This window comes from Pollicipes pollicipes, unplaced genomic scaffold, assembly GCF_011947565.3.
Source record: "Pollicipes pollicipes isolate AB1234 unplaced genomic scaffold, Ppol_2.1 Scaffold_4295;HRSCAF=5057_pilon_pilon_pilon, whole genome shotgun sequence".
NCBI classification, from domain to species: Eukaryota; Metazoa; Arthropoda; class Thecostraca; order Pollicipedomorpha; family Pollicipedidae; genus Pollicipes; species Pollicipes pollicipes.
Window position 1 is genome coordinate 26,980,397 of NW_023596461.1, and position 21,797 is coordinate 27,002,193.

General features: G+C 48.7%; 1 protein-coding gene across 1 annotated transcript in view; it reads right to left on the reverse strand.

Moving 5' to 3' along the window:
* The window catches only part of mmd (disintegrin and metalloproteinase domain-containing protein mind-meld), a 111,593-nt gene that overhangs the window by 45,045 nt on the left and 44,751 nt on the right, over window positions 1-21,797 (reverse strand). Inside the window, exons 9-12 of the mRNA XM_037220420.1 lie at window positions 21,644-21,718; window positions 16,444-16,616; window positions 13,731-13,897; window positions 10,433-10,596 (exon numbers count right to left, since the gene is read on the reverse strand). Of these exons, the coding sequence (XP_037076315.1) occupies window positions 10,433-10,596; window positions 13,731-13,897; window positions 16,444-16,616; window positions 21,644-21,718 (579 nt within the window). The remainder of the gene's footprint in view (window positions 1-10,432; window positions 10,597-13,730; window positions 13,898-16,443; window positions 16,617-21,643; window positions 21,719-21,797) is intronic.

Here is a 21,797-nt window from a genome sequence, read left to right on the forward strand (position 1 = left end):
CGAAAGGTATGTGCTCTTTTGCTATAGAAATGTCTAAGCACATAAACATGTTTACACATAAACACACATCTACCAGGATGTATGTAAACATCCTGTTCGAGATTTCAGTCTCAATTAAAACAAAGGTATGTTATGGCAAAATGTCAATTCCTCAAGCCTATGGCGGTTCAGTACACTGCTTTATAAGACGTGCTGCTTTACCATACCTGGCTCACTGTTTGGACATTTAGGCTACAGCTTATTGGAAATGCACTGAAACTAATGAGGAAATGAATTTGTATGCTGTGATGCGGTAGCACTCCCAAAAGTATTGTGAGTGCCGCATATGTACAGTGTGATCATTTAGGCCTTTCTAGGTGGTATATTTACGATATTATACGACGATAGCATGCAATGTATTTAAGAAGGATAGTATGAGGTGATAAACGTTAAGTGAATAATGAGCTTGAGATGATTTATTATGCCTATTTACACAAGTTGCTGCGTCGACGTGGTAGTTTCATCGATAATCACAGCAACGACCTAACGTAAGTGTTAAATCTGCTGATACCACTGGCCGCACAAAGGCCCACTTTCCCAACGCTGACTAATGGGTAGCGGGAGGTCGGCAGGTCTCAACCGCGTTTTTACTCTCGCAGGCAAGTGCGGTCGCATTCATCAAGCGCCCTTGCTATTTGAGATCAGAGTGGAACGATCGTCCAAAAGTGCAGGCGAGAAAGTCTCCAAGCCAACGGTGGCTTCCATTGCTTGAGATGTTAAATTTCTGCCCTTGTAACCAGGGGTCAAACGCTGCGTTTTTCATGTGGGGGGGGGAGGGGGTGAGGGGGTGGAGGGTGGGGGGGGGGGGCATGAACCTTATCTACCCTACTTCCCACGTGCATTTCCTCATAGATTTCGTCCACTCAATTCTGTGATTCTGGTCATAATTTTTGCCTAACATTCTTATTATGATTTAATGAAACCGCAATTTTGATTTAATAAAATGTATCAAATCTTGGGCTCTCGCCATACCAGGTGGTTGATACCCCCCCCCCCCCACCCCCACCATCAGCTTGTGACAAGTTCAGAAAAGGTAAAAAATGGTGTTCTAAAACAAATTTAGAGCTCAAATTACACTGATGACACAGTGCTCATTTCCTGTATAAGGTGGATAAAAAGTTCTGGAATAACTTCGGGACTGTTCTAAGAATGTGAAAAATACGAATCATGTGTACACTGACGGACTTTACACATTATTGAGCACAATTGCGAATTGGAAAGCTCCCGTCAAACTGTACCAGCGATCAGGTAGGTGTAACCGAACAATGGTGGATGTAACCTTGACGAGCCAAGTCAGCGAATAGGGTACATTTAAATACCTTATAGACCCATCTTGGTATACCGAGAAACAAGATACTGCGACAATGCGGAAAGCGGTGCCGAATAGTTCATTGGAACTATCAGACTGATACTGGTGAACACCGACAGGCCTGCTCTGTAAAATATCTTGTCATGTCAGAGGGATGACGACCGCTGTTGCATGGGCCCTTTCGGCCCATGCGGTGAGATGCTGGCCTTTGATGTTTGACTCGCGTAACCTTCAGAAGGTCAAATTTGGTCATATGGGTCAAAATTTGATCTCCCTTGACCGTGAACGGTCTGACATTGAAAAACGAACTAGAAAGGTATGCATGCACCTCAGAGTGGTTATATCAAAACATTTTAGAAACCTCTTTTAAGTGCATTAACTCTAATTAATAAGTAGTATTTTCAAGTTTGAGCAAAACATCCCCGTCTTAACTTCGGGAAAGACGTCACAGATCATGGTCACAAGCAGGGGTGGAACTTAACATCTCTTTGGGGGTTATGCCCCCTTCCCCTATGCTGGTCCGGGCCCCCTCCACTAAAGTTGGGCTGGGTCCCCGCAATAATTGTCTGGGCCTACGCGGTATTGGGCTGGGTCTTCACGAGGGAGAGCCAGACCACAATACCCGTACTCTGAAATATCAAATTTCGCACTCAAAATTAGGCAACACGGAAATGTATGTAACATCCAAGGTTATATTTGTACGGATTACTAAGATCTGAACAATCTAATTACTGAACTGTCTGGGTAAAAATATTCTTGTTCTATGCTGGTGAAGTGAGGCGCAAACATTGCACTTCAGACACCTATGAATCAATGTGAAGTTCAAGAGCGTCTTTGCAATAGGCCACTCGGGAATATGAACGTAAAGGTTATGACTGCCCGAAATGAAGGCTTACGGAGCCACTTTGCCGAACGGCGAGAGTCGACCCTATCGAGAATGTCGTCAGGCTGAAAGGGACAGGAATTTCCGTTGAAAATATACGTCATGGTGCCGCGAAACGCCGTATCCTTCATTCATTGTATGCAATGTTTTGTATCGTACTGATTGCAAGAACGCATAGAACTGACCAACTCGCCAAAAAGAGACTGTTCCACGACAAACGTTCATGAGAACAATGTGCGGCAAGCAAGCATTCCAAAATACTAAACGTGACATGGAGGTTGTTCGGATGCAGCTCTCTGCTCAGCAAGAGTCTCTCGCATCACCTCTTCTTTCAGCTTTGCTCTAGACCTATTCTGACGATTTCTGACCATGACATGGACATTGTTACAAGCAGCGACACAGGCCCAATGGGTGCTATTTGGGCTGTGAGCAAATTTCCAGTTTGAGTGGCCCTCCACGGTTTGGATCCCTGCATCACGCTTCCTAAACGTCGATGTCTTTACAGCCATGGTAGTTTGTTCACAGTTTCACGCAGTTTACCTCCAGCAGCAAGAAGCGGTTTTCAAAATTTGTGTTGCTGTTGGGCATTTGCGTGTATACTGACTGACCAGACTGGTTTCCCTGAAACATTGCAGCATTGCCGCGGCCTCACCTTCTCCATCCGATTACCGAGGAAAAGTTGACGTTCCAGCCAGCAGAAAAGCTGAAGATCAGAGGTCGACACAGGGTGCATGTCTCGGTGACCCAGCGTCGCATCGACACAAGGCTAGCTCATACTGCTGCAGTACAAAACAAACGCCATTCTACCTTCCGCACTGGATCGACGTGGAAAAGTTAACATTTTCCAACCGCTGAAAAGCTGAAGTTGAGACTCTGACATCGGGAGTTTGGGTCCCGATGATCACCCGGTGTCGCGGCGACACGAGGAAAGCTAATGCCGTCAGGGCAGGCCACGGACTGGCATACTGAGCGGAGTGTTGGCCGGTCTGGGCAGACCACCTCGCGGTAACGCACACAAGTCTGGGAACCGTCTGTTTTGAGGTGTTGTGAAGGAATGCCGTCGCATCTCGGCAATCAGAGCAGATGGTGAAGACGTGAAACCCTGCTCTGCGACCTCTATGCGCTCGCACTTCCATCTGCACCAGGTACTACGTCCAGCGAAGGACACGAAAGGACTTAAATGCTGACAGGTCTTTAACCACAAGACTGGTTGACCTATTCAACCAAACTAAGACAGGAGGTGAGCATGCGAAATCAATGTAATTCAAAGCCTAAATTTGTTTTAGGGCGTCATTGTCGGAGCACTCTACGGGCCACGATTGCCGACAGTATTATGCGCCAAGTGCTAGGCGTTGCCATGCACTTGTACACACCAGCGGGGGTAGGAACAGACTGGTTAATCAATGCTCTGAACGAATACGTACAGCTGGATGTGAAACAGTATTTGAAGCCGAGACGTCCGAAAGTCACAATCATCATCTGGGTACGCACAGCCACAAACGTCTCCGCCGTTTGGAAGACCTATGAGAATACCTGGGCATCTCATGACAGTGCTATAAATGTGCTTCTCGCGAGCACCACAGTGCTTGAACTCATGCTCTGCCATGTTGAGTGTTAAATCGGCCGAGCTCTTGCTACGCTTCCTGACGTCCGTTGGACTTTCGGCTTTTACGCAGAGGTGTCACGACGACTGCAGCTGGCGAGGTAGAACGTTAAAATGACCAGAAGGAACATCTTTCGACACGACCATGTTTGATCCCACTTTTCTAAGCACCCACAGTATGAGCTTCTCCATTTGCGCAGCTTTTAGCCCCACCGCACAACGGCGGTCTGGTGGGAAGAGCGCCATCTGTGTGGGTGTCGCAGACGCTTTCGCACGGTCTCTGCAGAGAACGCGTGAAGGCGCTCGAAGCAAAACATGTCACATAGCCAGAAAACGTGGAAAGGCGCTCGTGACGTGACATGTCAAATCGCCAGAGAACGTATGGATGCGTCCGCGGCGTAACATGTCACATCGCCAGAACAGACGCCCGCGGCGTAACATGTCACATCGCCAGAGCAACTGAACGGTGTAACGTGTCACATCGCCAGAACAGATGCCCACGGCGAAACATGTCACTATCGCCAGAACAGACGCCCGCGGCGTAACTTGTCACGTCGCCAGAACAGATGCCCGCGGCGTAACATGTCACATCGCCAGAACAGATGCCCACGGTGTAACACGTCACATCGCCAAAGCAGCTGAACGGTGATAATTCCGTGACGCGCTCATCCCATTTTGGACGCGTACAGCCTTTTCTAATCATCCACGTCTTGGTCTCGGAGGTCGGCCTAAGTTTAGAAGTCGAGTTACCACCCGAGCCCGCGAGGCGATGTAATCAACACCGCGCTTCATTCCTGCAAATGATCTCCCTCCGCCTCTCCGCCTCGTATGCGGGCACCAGCTCCGAATCAGCCACGCTGCGCTTGTCCGCCGCCGCCGGCACCTCAAGGAGCCGACACCGCGCGCAAATCGAATCCACTCTCCACGGCGTCATAAAGCACATTCTGCGAACAATGCTCCTCGCGCGCAGCGACGGGCCGGCCGGTGACTGCGGCGAGCGGGTCTGCACCTGCGCGGGCATCGGAATGCTGTCGCGCCGCCCCGCCGGCGCGTGCATATTTCACAAATACGGCCGACAAATGCCCTGCCCCCAGACCCCCGCCCGACACACGGCCTGCCCGATGGCCAGCGACGTGCAATCTATTTCAGAATTAGCGAATAATTAATGACGGTGGGGACTTCCTTGAATCCGGCGTCCGGGGCTGGCGGCGCCACAATGGCTGCTGATACGGCGGCCGGCCGACTGGGTGACGGCGGCGACTGTTGTGTGGGTGGCAGTGGTGGAGGGTGCGAATGGAGCACCGAGTCGGCGCTGTGGTGTCGGAACAGCCAGACAAATGGGCAGGCACCCGCGGAAAGCACCGGAGCCGAAGGCGTTGGGGAAAGTGGTGGGGGACACATGCTGGCATACAAATAATGCACAGGCTCACTGAGGAAGTGGTGTGCATCAGAGTCTCGCTAAAACTTTTGTTACCACTAGTACTTCTGCAACGCTATGCCAACCAGATGATGACTATGCAACCAACATCACGATGACCCATAAAATCTCGTAAGGAGGGCTGACACTACGTCAGCAAGTCTGGCAAATGACTTCAGTTGGGGCTCCAAGATCCAATGGAAAACAGCATTTCCAGCATTTTGACGCTACTGTGCGGTCAACGGTGCTGCGCTAGGCGCCTTTCCCGCCAGTCTAGACAGCTGTGCCCTGCACAAACTCGCTGCAACTTTCGTCTGACAAGCGACAACGGGAAGATGAACCACTAAACTGTTGGCAGGACTATATATCAGCAATGCCGGCCGCTCAGAGACCTGCTCAAAAAGTCTATGGGTTTTCTTCGTGTGAGTCTGTGTTGACATGTGCCACTTAGAAGACAAACAGTTCAACTAACTGCTGCACAAAGAACTTACCATTAACGGCAACGGGTAAAGGGCGTAGTGAGGCCATGTGCACCAGTTTTAGCGCTAAAGAGAGAGAGAGAGAGAGATAGGATAGAGAGAGGAGAGAGAGAGATGAGAGAGTAGAGAGAGAGAGAGAGAGAGAGAGATAGAGAGAGAGAGAGAGATAGAGAGGAGGGATAGATTAGAGATAAGCTCGACTATAGCTAGAGAGCTATAGAGCGCTCGATCTCGTCGAGCTACTCGCCGCTCCCCTCTCTACTTACGCAGAAGAGAGAGAGAGAGCGAGAGGAGAGAGAGAGAGAGAGAGAGAGGGAGGGGAGAGTTACGTGTTATATAAGGGACATATCTATACATCTACATATAATAGACATTAAGACACGTATCAAAGGTCCGCTTGAATTTTGAGATGCGGAGTGTTTGCTATTTAATGCAACGTCCTTCGCGATTCATCCCCATGAAGTAATTTGCCGAATATCGTGTTGATGAGTGTGAGATAAGTCGCGAGATATAATTATAATTGTGTCCTTGTACCTTGGTGCCCCTCCTGCTCAATTTGGTGTCGCATAACTTATGTATAATTTATAGCCGATCGGCGCGCCTTTCCTTAGAAATTAATTGTGTCCGCACCAGAAAGATATGAAGAAAAAAACTAACTTTTACACAAAACCCTCTTCTCCGGACTTAATTTATTGATCATGATTCATGGGTTGCTATCTCCGTCCAATCATGCATAAAACATTGGCACTACTGTCATTATGCCACTACCACACAAACTACGTTGATTTCTACTGTCATTGTAGGCTGCATATAAGGTAGGCCGTCTGCCTTCACAGCCTCCACTTAAATGCATACATTGATTATACTAATGGTTCCATCAGGACAAATTTACAATTCAGTGTAAGCAAAACCCGTGATGATACATACCATATTTGCATCCACGCAATGCTATGCTCACAAATGCAAAGAAGATGTGCACATGAATGAGCAGTGCAGAATGAATGACTCCAGAGCTTTCCTGTTACAGCAGGGGTGTTATCATCAGGAAATAGCCAACATTGTTCTCAGAGACAACCAAATGACAACCTTTCACTGGCCCCATAGGACAGTTGGACCATAATACCATAAAACATCATGCTATTTAAAGTAAAACTTTGGTGAAGGGGAGGTGGCAATGAAATCTGTACCCCCACCCCCACCGTTCTCATTGCATATCATTCCTACACCATTCCAATTCTCACTTTCATCATCTTCCCATGGCCTACGTCATTGGGTATCATATAAATTTCCAGCAACCAAGATTCATGTGAGCAAAAGTTTGAACTGTGAATAATTGCTTTAAAGCTATCAAAGCATTGATGACATAATTGCATTTCAAGCAGGGGCATAGTTTTGAAAATAGGTTAGGGAGAAGTGAAAAAAGTATGCACTGTACCCACAAAATATGATTGCCTCTCAGATTAGCACACTTCTTCACGCTTAGAGGGGTGGGGGGGGGGGGGTGGGGGTAGAGCCCCGGACTGAATAAGACGTAGGAATGCCCCTGATTTGAAGATCTATGCGACTGATAACCATGCTGAGTGAGGACAAACACAAAAATGGCACAAATTTGTGCTTCAGAACTATTATCACCTGCTGTTATTCTCCTCCATGGTAAGTGCCACCAGGCTTCGACATCAAATCCACGGCTCATTGAAGGGGAGGAAGACTGGTCGCCTATGATTTCTTCAGTGAGTCAACAGCCTTTTCGGTGTCTTGGAAAGGCGGTTTGAATAATCACAGGTCAACGCCTGCCTTGATCGGATCATCCTGCCGACTCACCCTGAGCTGTCACTGCAGTGCGAATGCCACTTGCAAAGTTGGACTGCATTGAAAGTCACCGCCCACCTCATGTAAGTTGCATCGCAGCAATTGAAACACGCCGTTGCGGCCAGATGAATCCCCATATCTAGACCTTTTTCAGTGCTTTATGCTGTCTAGTTTAGGACACTGAGAGTCGGCTGTTAAAAACAGCGAATCGGCCGACCGGCCGGGCCATTGGAAATACACTGATTTGTCGCCGACCGGCCACCGAGTCAGGCGACCAACTAAAAATCGTAGGAAATTTTTGTCGCCGGGTTGGAACGAAACCTAGAAAAGATACCAGGGTGCCGTGGAGTACGGTAAAGAGTTGTTACAGAAACGTCTGCTTGTGTTGTGTGACGGAATTTATTACCATGTAGGCATAATATTTATGTATGGAGACTTCACGATACGTTTTACAGAGCGTGTGTATTTTTTTCGTCTTGGCTGTCAACAAAACTTGCTGCCTAAAAACATTTTTGGCACCAAGCTTCGCGTGAATATGTGCGTTTTTGTCGCCGACCTTATCCGCCAAGTCGGCAGGTTTTACCACCCCTGGGCTGCCCCGCCAACCGCAGCCTGTTCCAGAAGCCTGTGGCAATATTCGTGTGTAATTGCTGTGGTTTGACGTATTAGCGAAGCTGCTGTTCGAGAATGTCTATTGTGCGTTCTATAGAGCGTCCCACGACAATGGCCTGTACGCCCCTGCTATAGCCTGCAATGGCCAGGCGGAGCTTGAGGCTTCGTTGGAGGGGACCGAAGCTCAGTTTAGATGGCATCAAAGTCTTCTTTTGGTGTTTTCCACAGAGATACTACCACGTAGTTTTTAATTCCCTTCTCTCCTCCCTCTTAAAGGAGCGTTCCGCATCCGTATGGAGTTTTGAACTGAAATGGCCATCTTGAAGATCATTCGATGCTGATCGCATCCCAGCCCTTCTTAAGACCAAAACGCCACAATAGCGTCATTCAAATCCTGCCATTCTATGGGCCATTCGGCGATTAAGGCTAAACAAATTGCAATTGTCAGTTCGCCCATATATGGCGTTTGTGAGCACGATTTCCAGATATAACGGCCGTCCATTGACTCCCAATCAATGTTGTGCAAGGTACGATGACAGTATCAAACAATGATGAATTGACGAGGGTGCACGCTAAGTAGAGTATTTGTGTTTTCTGGAGCGGTTTTTCATTTGAAATATGCCTATAGTTACACATCACCTTACTCTATTATATCTGATGCTTGCCTCAATATCTTTAAATGTGGAACGTCCCTGCAACGTTGGGAACCAAACCACCTGTGCGCAGTCCGCTGCGTCGGTGAGCCGACAAACTGGCTGTGTCCGGTCCATCCACATAAGTCGGTGGGGCATCTCCCGATGTTCTTTAGGTGGTGGGTTCAGGTACTGTGTGGAGGAAGAAGGAGCCCGTTTTAGGAGGCTGCAGGAGGAAGACAGGTTCAAGTGCAGAACATCGACATCTATGTAGGTGTTTACAAAGAGACAAAGGGACTAGTTAGACGCGCATAGTATACATACACATATATATATATATATATATATATATATATATATATATATATATATATATATATATATATAAATCTCTCTCTCTCTCTCTCTCTCTCTCCCTCCTGTTCTCCCTCTCTCATTCTATACATATATTTACACGCCATAGCTTAATCTATTATATACGCAAGCATCGAGCTTTCGAGGAAGGCGTTCATTTAAGATGAAGGCTGAAGGAATTGCGTTGCTGCCATCCTCCAAGCCCTGGCCCAGCGCGGTCCAAGCCTTTTTCTTTCCCCATGCCACGCGCCACATTCTAGGCTATTGATTTGGAATATCCTACCCGTTCTGAGGCATTGTTTTGCATATTCCGACAGCATCAGGGCGCCGTTCATAACCGAAAGCAGGTGCATAGGAACGCTGTTGTTTTCCTGCCGCAGTGATTCAAAGGGACTGGAGATCGCGGGCCAAAATGCCGTGAAACGACCCTAGGAAAATCCCAGCTTCTTAAGGAAGGTCGTGCACAGTGCATACAACTGCTGTTCAGCGTGGTCCGGCGAGTAAGGATATAAATAGTTATGTTATACACACACACACACACACACACACACACACACACACACACACACACACACACACACACACACACATATATATATATATATATATATATATATATATATATATATATATATATAGGTGGAGTATACATGCATGCATAAACATACAGCTTAGACGGAAAGACCATGCATGCACCCTTGCCACTCAGGCGGTTTAAAGACTTCATCGTTTCCGATTACCCTAGTCTGACCCAATTCTTTAAACACACCCAAAAGCTATGAATAATTTGCTCTCGAGTGGGCCTGACATGCTGGACGTGGGGACGTGCAGTTGTGCTAAGACGGCTGCTCGTTGTTTTCTCACTGAAACTTTGCTGATACCCCGTTGTCCTGCTTTCAGTCCATGTTGTTTTTGTTTAAACTCGAGATGCTTCATTACCGTCATATTCCTATGCAGCAAAAGTACTACGCTGATCAAACAACTTGCATGAACATGCTTTGTAAGCATTGCGGCACAATATTTTTATAGTGCTAATTATCACTACAATTCGCATGGATCTACATATGTAACTGCCGTTGGGACGTGAAAACGTGAGAGGCCAGACTAGGCTGGCCTGTCACAGCTGTAAACTTAAGGCCAGATGTGTGACGGCTGACCTCGCTCGTAACCGCAAGCTCATCTTCTTTTCATAACAATTACATAACCTTCCTCTGAGCCCACTTTACCATGGAATCACTCACGCTGCATAAAACCTTTCGCTATGTATGGAAACGTTCCGCTTGCGCCCGCCTCACCTCGTTGGGCCTGTTGAGGAGGCAGACGCCGTGCATGCGCCGCAGCTCCTTGAGATAATCCTCGCGCGAGCACTGCGAGAACTTGTACGGCTGCACGTTGTCCTTGCCGACGATGTTGGCCGACATGATGCAGCCGTGCCAGTCGGAGCAGGTGCAGCCCTCGCCTGGAACGGACGGCAGCCTGAGCAGGAGGGGTGTGGGGCCCGCCCACATGTGGGTCCGCATCATAAAATAGAATACTTGAAAGACATATTTTTATCCTTTACCCCGCGAAAAGGAGTGGCGCGAGCGAGGCTGCCGCTTGTATCAACACTACACCAGGCAGTACAAATCTGTCCCAGTTCGATTTGGTACCGCCACAGCGTTGGCTGCGCAAAGCATCACCACTGGCTCCCCCAGTCGCCGAGCGGATAACACGGGGACTCGTCCATTAGCTCTGGGTTCGTGTCGCAGAAAAATAGCCACGTCTGCAGAGCGGTTAGCTGGGAACTGACCGAACAGGGTCAACCTCGCAGACCGCGGGGGAAAAGATCTGCGATTCCAGCTGGCAAAAAGGCCGGCAGCGTTATCTGTTGAGCTGAAGTGGCACTGATTGGACGTATTTTTTTTAGTGCGGAATAAAAATGCTGTGTGTAGCATGTGCTCTGTGGTAACCGCCACCCATTGCATTCGTAGCAATGCTAAGGAGAAGAGAAAAATGGTTGCCACACCACAACTGACCGGCAACTTTTCCAGCACAACTGGCAAGAAATGGCGGCTCGACAGTGACGAAGCGGACAAATCGTCGCCCACGGCGGACGACAGCACCCTCTCCCCTGCTCTCACTAACGACATCGGCAAACATGCAACCTTTCTGGAGCGATGCGCGGCAGGGGAGACTGGGAGACGACAATCCAGTTATTATCACGCAGAAGTCCGATAACAAGGGCAACTTTGCCGACGGCGGCATCCCAATGCGTCACAATGCTAGATGTCCATTTCGGCTAGCAGGGGGCGGGGGGGGGGGGAGCGGGTTGGGGTGGGGATGGGCAGCCCCGGGCGCCTCCAAAGACCAGAGATGCAGGGGAGGGGAGGGGGGGGGGGCGCCGGCAGCGCCCAGTCGCCAACTGGGTGCGCCACCAGTAAATATTACATAAGCGCCCGGCCTGGGGGCCAACGTTGCTCCTCCGTTTGATCGATGCCGTCGAAAACGACGTGTCGTTTTAATTGGGCCGGGCCGGCGCGCGCCGGGTGGCGGGCACAATCTGGCGACGCCCTACCGGACGGCGTGACGAATGACAATGGTGCCAGCGCCGGTCGATGGACCTGCTTCCCGGCGCTCCCTGCGGACACTGCTCCCTCCGGGCGTGGGGCGGGCACCGGACGGGGCCGGGGCGTTCGAGCCCCCCCCCCCCCCACGCCAGCGCTGACCAAGGACGTGTATGGGGGCCTGCACGACCAACCCAGCTGGTACGGAGAAAATGATGCTCTTCTGGTTAAGACTTTAGGAAGGTGTTCTGTTTGCCGTTTTTGTTATTGTTGTTGCCGGTATATGATGTTCTCTGATGATAAAGAAAGCTGCTCAGAAATTTTAACGCCCTTAACCGGCGGCTGGCCCGGGGTGAAAGACAACCGCGGTCGGCCGGGGTTAAGTTGACCGCCCCCACTTGAATCTATAACTTTCAGACGCCGTATCAAAAAAACAATAATGGCGTTTTTGAAGATATCGTCAAATCATGAAGAATTTCCAACAAATTACTTTACCTCAGGTTAAAAGTGAGGTCACCAGAGATCATGACGGTCAAAAACGGTCGTTCCGATAGATGCAGTTTGGGCCTATGCCAACGCGTGAAGACGTGATACATAGGGATGTAGGATTTTAAAGGCACAAGAACAAATGTTAAGACTCCCGGGAATTCATTCTGACCGTTTCTGTTCCTTCACATGGGTTAGGTCAGACCAAGTCGCCGTCCAAAATTGATGTACCAGTAGCCTGCAAAAGCGATAGTTGCATTCACAACGTACTTCTGACCAAGTTTTGTTTTACTGGATGCAGATATGGAAGAAGTATTCCAGACACAAACACACTATTTTCGGGTACCCTTGAGGTTATCTGATGTCAATTTAGATCAAACTGATAAGGTATCCAAATCTAAAAAATTGAAGTGCTAACGGGTTCTACGTTGCTAGTACAATGCTTTTCTGCGGTCAGAAACAGTGTATGAAATATCTGCAGGTACTCAAGATCGCATAGCTGTCGTCTACGTTATACATAGTCCCTTCGACGCTTAGCAATGTATTTGTAAAAGACTGAGAACATGGTTGGCACATGAAATGAGAAGTCGTTGGCTTCACAAGCACAATAATGAGGTGGCTACATGCGTCGCACTCGCTTGTTTAGCTTCCTCGCTACTGGCAACATAGTTCATAAGCATTGGATGACCTCATACGACCTTGCATGTCCTCATATGACCTATTATAACATCATCTTTCATTAGAATGATATCACAACATGTTTTCAGCCAAGTATTCGAATTCTGCCTCCAAATTACCGTGCGAAACTGCTTATTTTGAGCTCAGTGCAAGAGTTTTGCAGACTGTACCCATAGAGATAGGTCATTACCTGGGACAAGGCCATGTTCTCTATGGCCATATGATGGTTGTGCACGTGAGTTAGTGCTCTTTTCCTGATATAGTGCTCTCTTCCTCATATGCAAACACTAAAACTGCACACAAATAGTACAAACTCGCACCATTTAAAGAAATAGCTAATGTTGACCTGACTAGAGGTCACTGAACTCACATTTTCCGAAAATCTGAAGTATGAAAATTGTAAGTACCATCATGTTCCATTACCATAGCAAGTTTGATCGACGACGAATGATGCACAACAAAGTAAGGTGTGGTCAAAATTTTAAGAGGTTGACCTCTTTGATCTGATCTAAGTCAACGATCTTTGTAAATCATGGCTTCAAATTTGCACAAGGGATGCCAAATTGATAGATAAACGGGTACTGAAAATTTCGTGTTGCTGTAAGGAGGCATTTTTGACCTGTACTTGAAAAACCGTAGGGAAAGTCATCTGCCCCCCGCCCCGGGCGCGTCTGAAAGGGATTATACAAGCAGGCCTTTCGACAGCTGGGAAGTGAGAGGAAAGCACTGTTAGAAAATATATTTCATGTATACCCCCCGCCGTTCACATCCGCAGTAAAAACGTGCCCAACAAACTGCGCGAGAGACAAGACGGGTAGTTCGACATGTCGCGTTTTGTCCCTCCCCTCAGCTCAATCACCACTACGCACGGATTTGCCCGACTTACGGTCATCGTGCGCCATGCCGATCACGTGACCGAGAACGTGAGCCATGGTGCTGGCCGTCACGTGCGGCTCGTACACGTTACTGTCGACCGTGACGCCGTACGAGTTGTCGTTGCATATCTGCCTGGGCACAGCCATGCCCGTCTTGCCGTAGTTGAAGCGGGCGCCTCTGGAAACGTCAGGATGGACATGAGCGAGACTTGTGAGAACATGGCCCGGCCATAGGGGAGGGCAACTCCACCAAGCTTAAGGAAGTTGGAAACGTGCCAATGGACGTGGTGCTGAAGGAAGTGCCTCCAAAAACTTCACGCTTGCGATTTACGCCCCATCCCAATTTTTGAATCGTGGGGTGTGAACTGTGAGAGGAGGGCGGGGAACGTGGCGGTGAGTGAAACAGAGGGGGAAGCGAAGAGGCCCAGAGGAAACTAGGGACATCATAGACAAAGTCGGTCCAAAGACGTCCGAAAGAGAGATACATAAACATAAACATACAAAAAGAGCCAATTATCACAAGTGAGTTAGCCTATGAGAACGCAGAGCGACGCATCGGTGCGCAGCGACGACGCGACAGATCGCCTGTCGGAGCGAGGCACCAATACAGAGTATGAGAGGCAGAGCAGAGAGAGGGAGCGGCAGAGCGGGCCGCGGGGGCGGGGCCGCCGCCACTCGTGGATCGATTCCCCGGAGCTGCGTGGCGGACACGCGTTTACGTTTCCCAGCATTAGCGAGATAATTGGGGCGGGATAGATGAATCCGCGCCTGCTGACGCGGCGCCGGCGCTGAAAGGCGGCGCGGGCGGCGAACCTGGCGCGTCAACGACGACCGCTGAATGTGGCAAAATGCCCTTTGAGCCTCGCCAAACCAATGAAACCGGCCGAATGAAACCAAAGTCGGCATCGACGGCGGTCGTTCCAACGATTAGAGACAAGGACGTGCTGCGGGTCTCGCAAAAGTTTTGGCCAGCTGGTATGAATTGCTCACGATGCATTCATTGCCAGACCGTTTCGTTTAAACGGCTTCAGAAGTACAATCGCATCTGAAAGTTGCTAATACCTTACGGAAAGAGTACTCCAATTGATATCCTGGTTGTTCGACCCGTGCCGGCCAATGCAGCGACTCTCCTGGGTATATATATATATATATATATATATATATATATATATATGCATATATTCTGTGTTGATATATGATATGTGTCTATGTATGCTGGCATCTATATTTTGTGTTGAGAATGCCGTGTAATATAAAACAGCAATACCGACTGGTTTCCCAATACCCACAATGCTTAAGTGAACTGAGGACTGGTGTAGGTGCGAGAGCAATTATCGACTCAGACTCGGGCAGGTCATTGAAGCAGGACCACAATCCAGAAAAAGGACTACCAACCCGGAAAAGTGGCATACAATTATCGGGGAAATATAAATTTTATGATATAGTCATTCGCGCAGTGACGTCATTCTAAAAGCAATGATATACCATAAAACATAAACGACAGTACCGTACAGTCATATACGTCACACGAGTGTAGCATCTCACCTTACGACATCCATAATCCGATGCGTTCCAGACACTTTGATGCATTCCTAGGAGGGTTTAAGTTGCAGGCTTTTGCCTCCAAAATACACAAAATGCTGATCCAGCAAGCTTATTGCAACGCAGCTCAGCTTTGCTCTAGTAGAAACTATTTCATTCCAAATAGAATGTCGGAATCGCTCTTGGCTTTCAAATAAAGCACACATTTTGTACACAATGACACGATCCTATTGTGGAGAAAGGCATGCAGCAGAGGGCTTTGTAATACTTAGGAGTAGACATACCAAGTCATGGTTTATTCGATGCAGCCATCTGTCAGCGCTCGGCCTCTGGCACTAATCGCGTGGAGACTCGTTGACTGATGGGCTATCTTATGAGAAAGTCGCTGCGACATGGTAATCAACAAAATACGACGAATCCCGAAACGCACGTGGAATTCCTCCTTCACTGATCGACCAGTTTCGGTTTCGAGTTTCGAACGCGGTGAAGTCGGCGCGGCTGCCACGCCGCGCTAATGCAATTGCCTGTCGGCAGCTCAGAGGTACCTTTAGTTTCAGCACAGCAGCAGTAAAAACAGACCCCGCTCCGTGGGAAGCATCCATTATCCCGGTGGAACGAATTTAGAGGAGAAGTCGGGCGTAAAGCAAATAAACAGCTCCGTTTTTACACGGTCAGGCTTACGGAGAGAAACTCCAGATGACGAGAAAGAGCTGGAGAAAGTAAACTAAACAATGGACTCGCGATTTTTGTGTTAATTTAGAAAGTAATGTGGGATTCTTCGATGCTTCTCCTGGATGACTCTCGAACTGAAAACAATTATTATTCATTCATAAATTGTATGCAGCGCTGTCCTAAATATTCATGCTCCAACGTTTACGTGCGCCTCATGATGTATCAAGGTGCATGCAGATGCAGGTACATCTTACATCTGGGAGCACATTTATTAAACCAAGCCCCTGCACGGCATCCAGGATGTTGACCAGAGCCACTTCACTCGACATGGGCTGGATCCTGTCTGCTTCAGGACTGACAATGAAGCACGACACCTCGAACATCTCCCAATACCCTAGCGCCACGGCTGAAGGCCGTGCCGTTCACGTGGCCGGCGCGCAGCAGGCGCACGTCCGAAGTGGCCACGTGGAGCACGCGCGGCCCGCTGCGGTCGTCCAGACCGGCACGTACGTGATCAGATGGGTAGTGTCCCGGGTGATCTTGTAGAGGTTGCGGCTGCCGTACTCTTTGAAGCTGAGCAGGGCAGGCTGGATCTCGCCCGCCGAATTGACGTCCGCCTGGTTTTCGGCCGACCATGTCTCGATGTACACCAGGGAGATGCGCGTGTTCAGCGTTTTGTAATACTGTGGAGCGGCACGTCTGGTAATGCAGCAATGCAGGACGCAAGGCGTCTGCTAAAAGACGCACAGGCGCAAGGCGTCTGGTAATATACTAACACAGGACGCAGAACATCTAGTGATACTGCGTCATAGGTCACGTTGCGGTCTCATAATGTTGCAACACAGGACAGAGGCCATCTGATAATACTACAACGCAGGAACAGGGCCTCGGGCAATACTCCGACACCGGTCAGAAGGCATCTGTGCAACACGGCGTACACGCCGTCTGCTTCACTGCTACACGGCGTTCACACCGTTTGCTTCACTGCTACACGGAGTACAGGCCGTCTGCTCCGCCGCCATACGGTGTTCACACCGCCTGGTACTAGTGCCACACGTCGTACACACCGTTGCTACTACTGTCACACGTCTGCTTCACTGCCATACGGCGTACAGACCATTTCCTTTACTAACACACTGCGTACGCACCGCCTGCTTCACTGCCACACGGCGTTCAGACCGTCTCCTTCACTGCCACACAGCGTACACACCGTATGCTACTACTGCCACACGGCGTAAAACCGTCTACTTTACTGCCGCACTGCGCACACACCGTCTGCTTCACTGCCACACGGCGTACATACCGCCTGCTTCTTTCACCACATGGTGTAAAGATGGTCTGCATCTGTTGCCACACTGCGCACACACTGTCCGCTTCTCTGCCACACGGCGTACACACCGTCTGCCAGCACTGCCACATGGCGCACAGTCTGCTTCTTCTGCCATACGGGGAGTAGGACGCATAATAACGTCACGATACAGGGCTGCGGGGCCTCTGATAACATTGCTGTGAGGCATAGAGATGTCGAGTAATGGTGGGGCCAGAGTGCCTTGTCATACGAGCCAAAGGCTAGATATTGACACACACCTCGTCCTTTTTGCATCGGGCCTGGATGATCAGAGCCGATCATAGTTGTACGATTTGGTACACAGCTTTATGGGGATTGCCAATGGATTGACAATTGTGACGGGTTTGTTTCCGAATTCTCTGTGAGATGGTGATGTTCTCAGGCAGAAATGAAAGCCGTTTCCAGGCATTCCTCGACCAGTTATATCAGAAAACCCGCTTCTTGAAAAGAATACACGCTTCATGTCCAGGAGCGTTCTCCGGAAATCCAGATACCATGTGATAGCATTACTCGCGGAGGGCGTTCGACCAATGCACAACTGGGAAAGAAGTTCCTTGTGGGAAAATTGCCGCTTACGAGGTCAGCGCCCTCGAGAGACACATCGGCAGTCATTGGCAAGTGCAGCTAAGTTCCCAGAGAGCTCGCGGTATGTTCACGAAATATTCACACACGGTCTATGTTCGCATGCATCGCATTATGTACATTTACATATAAATATATACATATATATATATATATATATATATATATATATGTAGCAAGAAATAAAATACCTCGTTAGTGAGTGTCTGGAGAGAATAAGGTGGCCAGAAAAATAAGTGGTAAGGTGCCTGAAGCTGAAAGTGAACGTTCTGAAACGTACGGAAGGCGCTGTGACTGTGGTGGATAATGCAAACGATATTTCATTCCAAGGGCTAAATGTCAAGGTGAAGAAGGGTGCTGCAAAGGAAACCGGGAAAATGTGGAGCCAAAGGGCAAGGATTAGTGCCAGTATGGACTGCCTAACGCATTCGAAGTTCTGGGAGAGGGCGTGTGGACGAATTGGCTCCCGCATAAATTCGAGTGGGATGCACTACACGCAAATGCCGCCATTATATTTGTATGGCTGCAAGACGCACGCCATCGCACACTCATGAAAGGAGCACTGGGGCTGCGGCGACCACGTTGGCACTTGGGCGTCATAGCGGAGCAACTGAGGTTCGGACCCGGGATCCCTTCGTTTAGGCTGTGGACGCTCATCAAACGGCCGGTTCATGCCGGAAATTACAGTCACACTTCTGCACAAACGCGAGGTCCAGTACGTAGATATATCCTGCTGGATGTTTCTATGCGCCAACGCCTCACAAACCTGTCGCGAACATGCACCTACTACGGACATGCCATGTTATCTCCTTCCACCACATTCTTTCAAGACATCAAAGCGTTACGTCCGGCTGAGCAAACCCAAACAGATCTGTGTAAGTGGAGATAATACCTAATATCGATTACTTTCTATCGCTTTCATAAGATCTTTGTTGTTCATGGATATTTGTTGTCCTCTAGTATCCTCCGATCATCTTACTGCGCTGTGGCAGGAAACAGTCTACGATTCCTTAATGCATGAATTTATTCAACAAACTAACGTTAACAGACGGTCCAAATACACTTACACCACAAATTCACTCCTGGAACTTAAAGTTCCGACTTGTGCATCACGCAAAAACACGTAACTTTGATTCCTGCTGCCAAACCTGAGGCCGGAAAATAAGACAATATCGGCCAGTCATCTCAGAATCGATTTCTCGGAGGCGAGGTGACTGGACGCAACTGTGCCACATCCGCGTGCTTTCCGGGACATGAAACTTTCGCCATAGTTGAGAGCGTAGTTTTAACAGTGGCTGGTCATGCGTCTTCGGGGTAAATACGGTAATGCGGTGGGACAGCGATGCCATAATTGCTGAAGAGGCCATCTGTCGAATGCATGCACAAATTAGCAAGTAGGGACTGTTGGACGCTCAGCACTGCCATCAAACACCTTTGCTTGACAGTCCTAATATTGCTGACAACATGCCTTCACCCGGTGAGTGACGAAATAGGCTTCCATAAAACGAATGGAACGGGAAAACAGTGGTTGGGGGCCAAAAGGCAATATAGTCTGTGTCGGTTGCGAGGCTTCCACCACCATTTATCACGGTGTCACGGGGATTTATTATTAATTCAAATGTCAGCGAGCTGTTTGTCTAAAGCTGACAGCATGAAATTTATCACGGGCCCATGGCGCATACATAGCAGGCTGCGGTATACCAACCAGCAATGGCGTTGGCACCGAATAACACACAATAAGGAACAAATGAACGGAACAGAAGCCGCTTCCAGTTCCAAGAACGGGTTCTTTTCGGGCTTTGATGCGTCGATCAGAATGCGAAGTTTGTTCGGATTTGTTTTGACGAAAACGGGCGAATCTTTATTGCTTGTTTACCTCGTTCCAACTCATTCAACAACAGGAAGTCGATCACACCAGTCGTAAATTTCAGCAATCTGACAGAATAAACTCATTCGAGACATAATTCTGCCTTTTAACCCCTGTGCTAGCGATTCCAATTTCAAAGACAAAAACAACAGCATAGGATGTCTGAAAGTGAGGATTTCTGCCATTCGCGTGCAGCAAAACTAGGCTCCAGACCGCGTTCAATAATTGAAAACAATGCCAGAGTCAAAGTCAAACTGATGGACTGTATTAGGGTCATCCGACGGCCGACCCGACTAACTAGGTCAACGAAGCCTCCGCCGGTAACTACACGACGATCATCACCGTGCAGATCGCCATGGTTTCCGTCCGGTGGAACGTATGACACCCATACCCCGGGCGTTCGCGTGGGACCGCCGACAATTTACGGGCCGCTGGTTGCACCGACGATGGGCGCACTCTCGTAAATGGTTAATTTCTACGGACGGCGGTCGGCGCGCGCGGTTCTATTTCTTGCGCAGATGGGGCGTGGTGCGGCTGCATTGGCAGCAGCGCCCAACCCTGATCGATAATGCCGCAGAGGCGCCGGCCGTGCGCCCCCAAGACTCTCCACACACGGAGGTGCGCCGGCCGAGATGGCGCGCGTGCTACCTGTCGTCAACCACCTCCGGCCCCGGGGATACAGTCATCGATCATAGCTCCTCCCGCCCAGGAGACCCGTAATAGGACGGCGCAGAACATCCAGTTGTTTTTTCAGCGTGGCACCGCCGCACGGAGAATTACCGACCAGCCGCCATTTGCCGCGGGTCAAATAAACTCGGCAACACTGTTAAAATACGGGCAAACACGAATCTTCCGGTATGGCATGACTTTATGTGGAGTGCAGGTAGGATGCTTGATAAGGAAATAAAAGGAAAAGATGCTGGTTCAACTAAAAGACGTTGCGGTCTTGTAAAAGTAGCTCAAAACGATGACTTTTTGGACGCGGTAGTTCCTTCTCCGCAAACGATTCGTGTTCATAAAAGGCACTGCACTGAAACCTCCGCAATTGAGAGACATGAAGGCCAATTAAAAAGTTAAGCACATTTTCAGAGAAAAACTCTGGCGCCTAAAAACAACGCAAAGAACAGTAACCAAATGATCGAAATGGGAGGCGTTTCCAACCACGTCTCGAAGCAAGACTTCTTGAAGACACTCATTATGCGACACATCACACGTATGGCTTGAAGTGAGCGCAACCTTACTAGCATGTATGCTAATTTGTGCATGACGTCTCTTCGCTAATCAGGGCACCATCCTAGCCTTACTTTACATGTAGGGTGCACATTGGGTTATGTAATATAGTGACTGAGTAATTATTACAAAATTATGTGATCAACGACCGTAGATATTCAAATGCAAGATATCTAGAGCTTGTTTGGTGTGGCGGATGTAATTCTGCCGTCCAAAGGTAAAACCCCATATGTTAATTTTTGGCCGTTTTAAGTATTTTATTTCGCCTGAATCATCTAGTTATGCTGACCTTGGTAATTACATCATTAATTCAGATTTTTACAAGCTTTTAGCCCATTTTTTAACTAAAAGCTTGTGTAACTTTCAACTTTTGATTTGAATATTTGAATTCGGCATAAGAAGACAAATCAGATGACAAAAAATATAAAAGGGCCAGAAATCAACATACGGGGTTTTACCTACGGACGACAGAATAACAGTCGCCACATTGAGCTCGGCCATGCTCCCAAGTCCTTTCAACACGTCCCCACTCATTCCAAGTATGTAATTACGGGCATGACCGGGTAGGTCGACTGTAAAGCCCCTGGACCTCAGTCCCAAATATGCTGTAACACGGACCAGTCATCATGCAAACCTGTCAGATCGCTTGTAATTCATTTATAAGGGTTGCTCACGTCTCTTACCTGGTCGGCGATGTTGACGATCTGGATGGCGTCGTGGATGACACTCTCTCTCGTCGAGCCGTTGCGCAGTTCAAACTGAAAAATACAACTAAATGTGAGTGTTTAAAAGGCAACGCAGTGGTGCTCTCCATCTCAAAATGCGCTGGAATGGAAG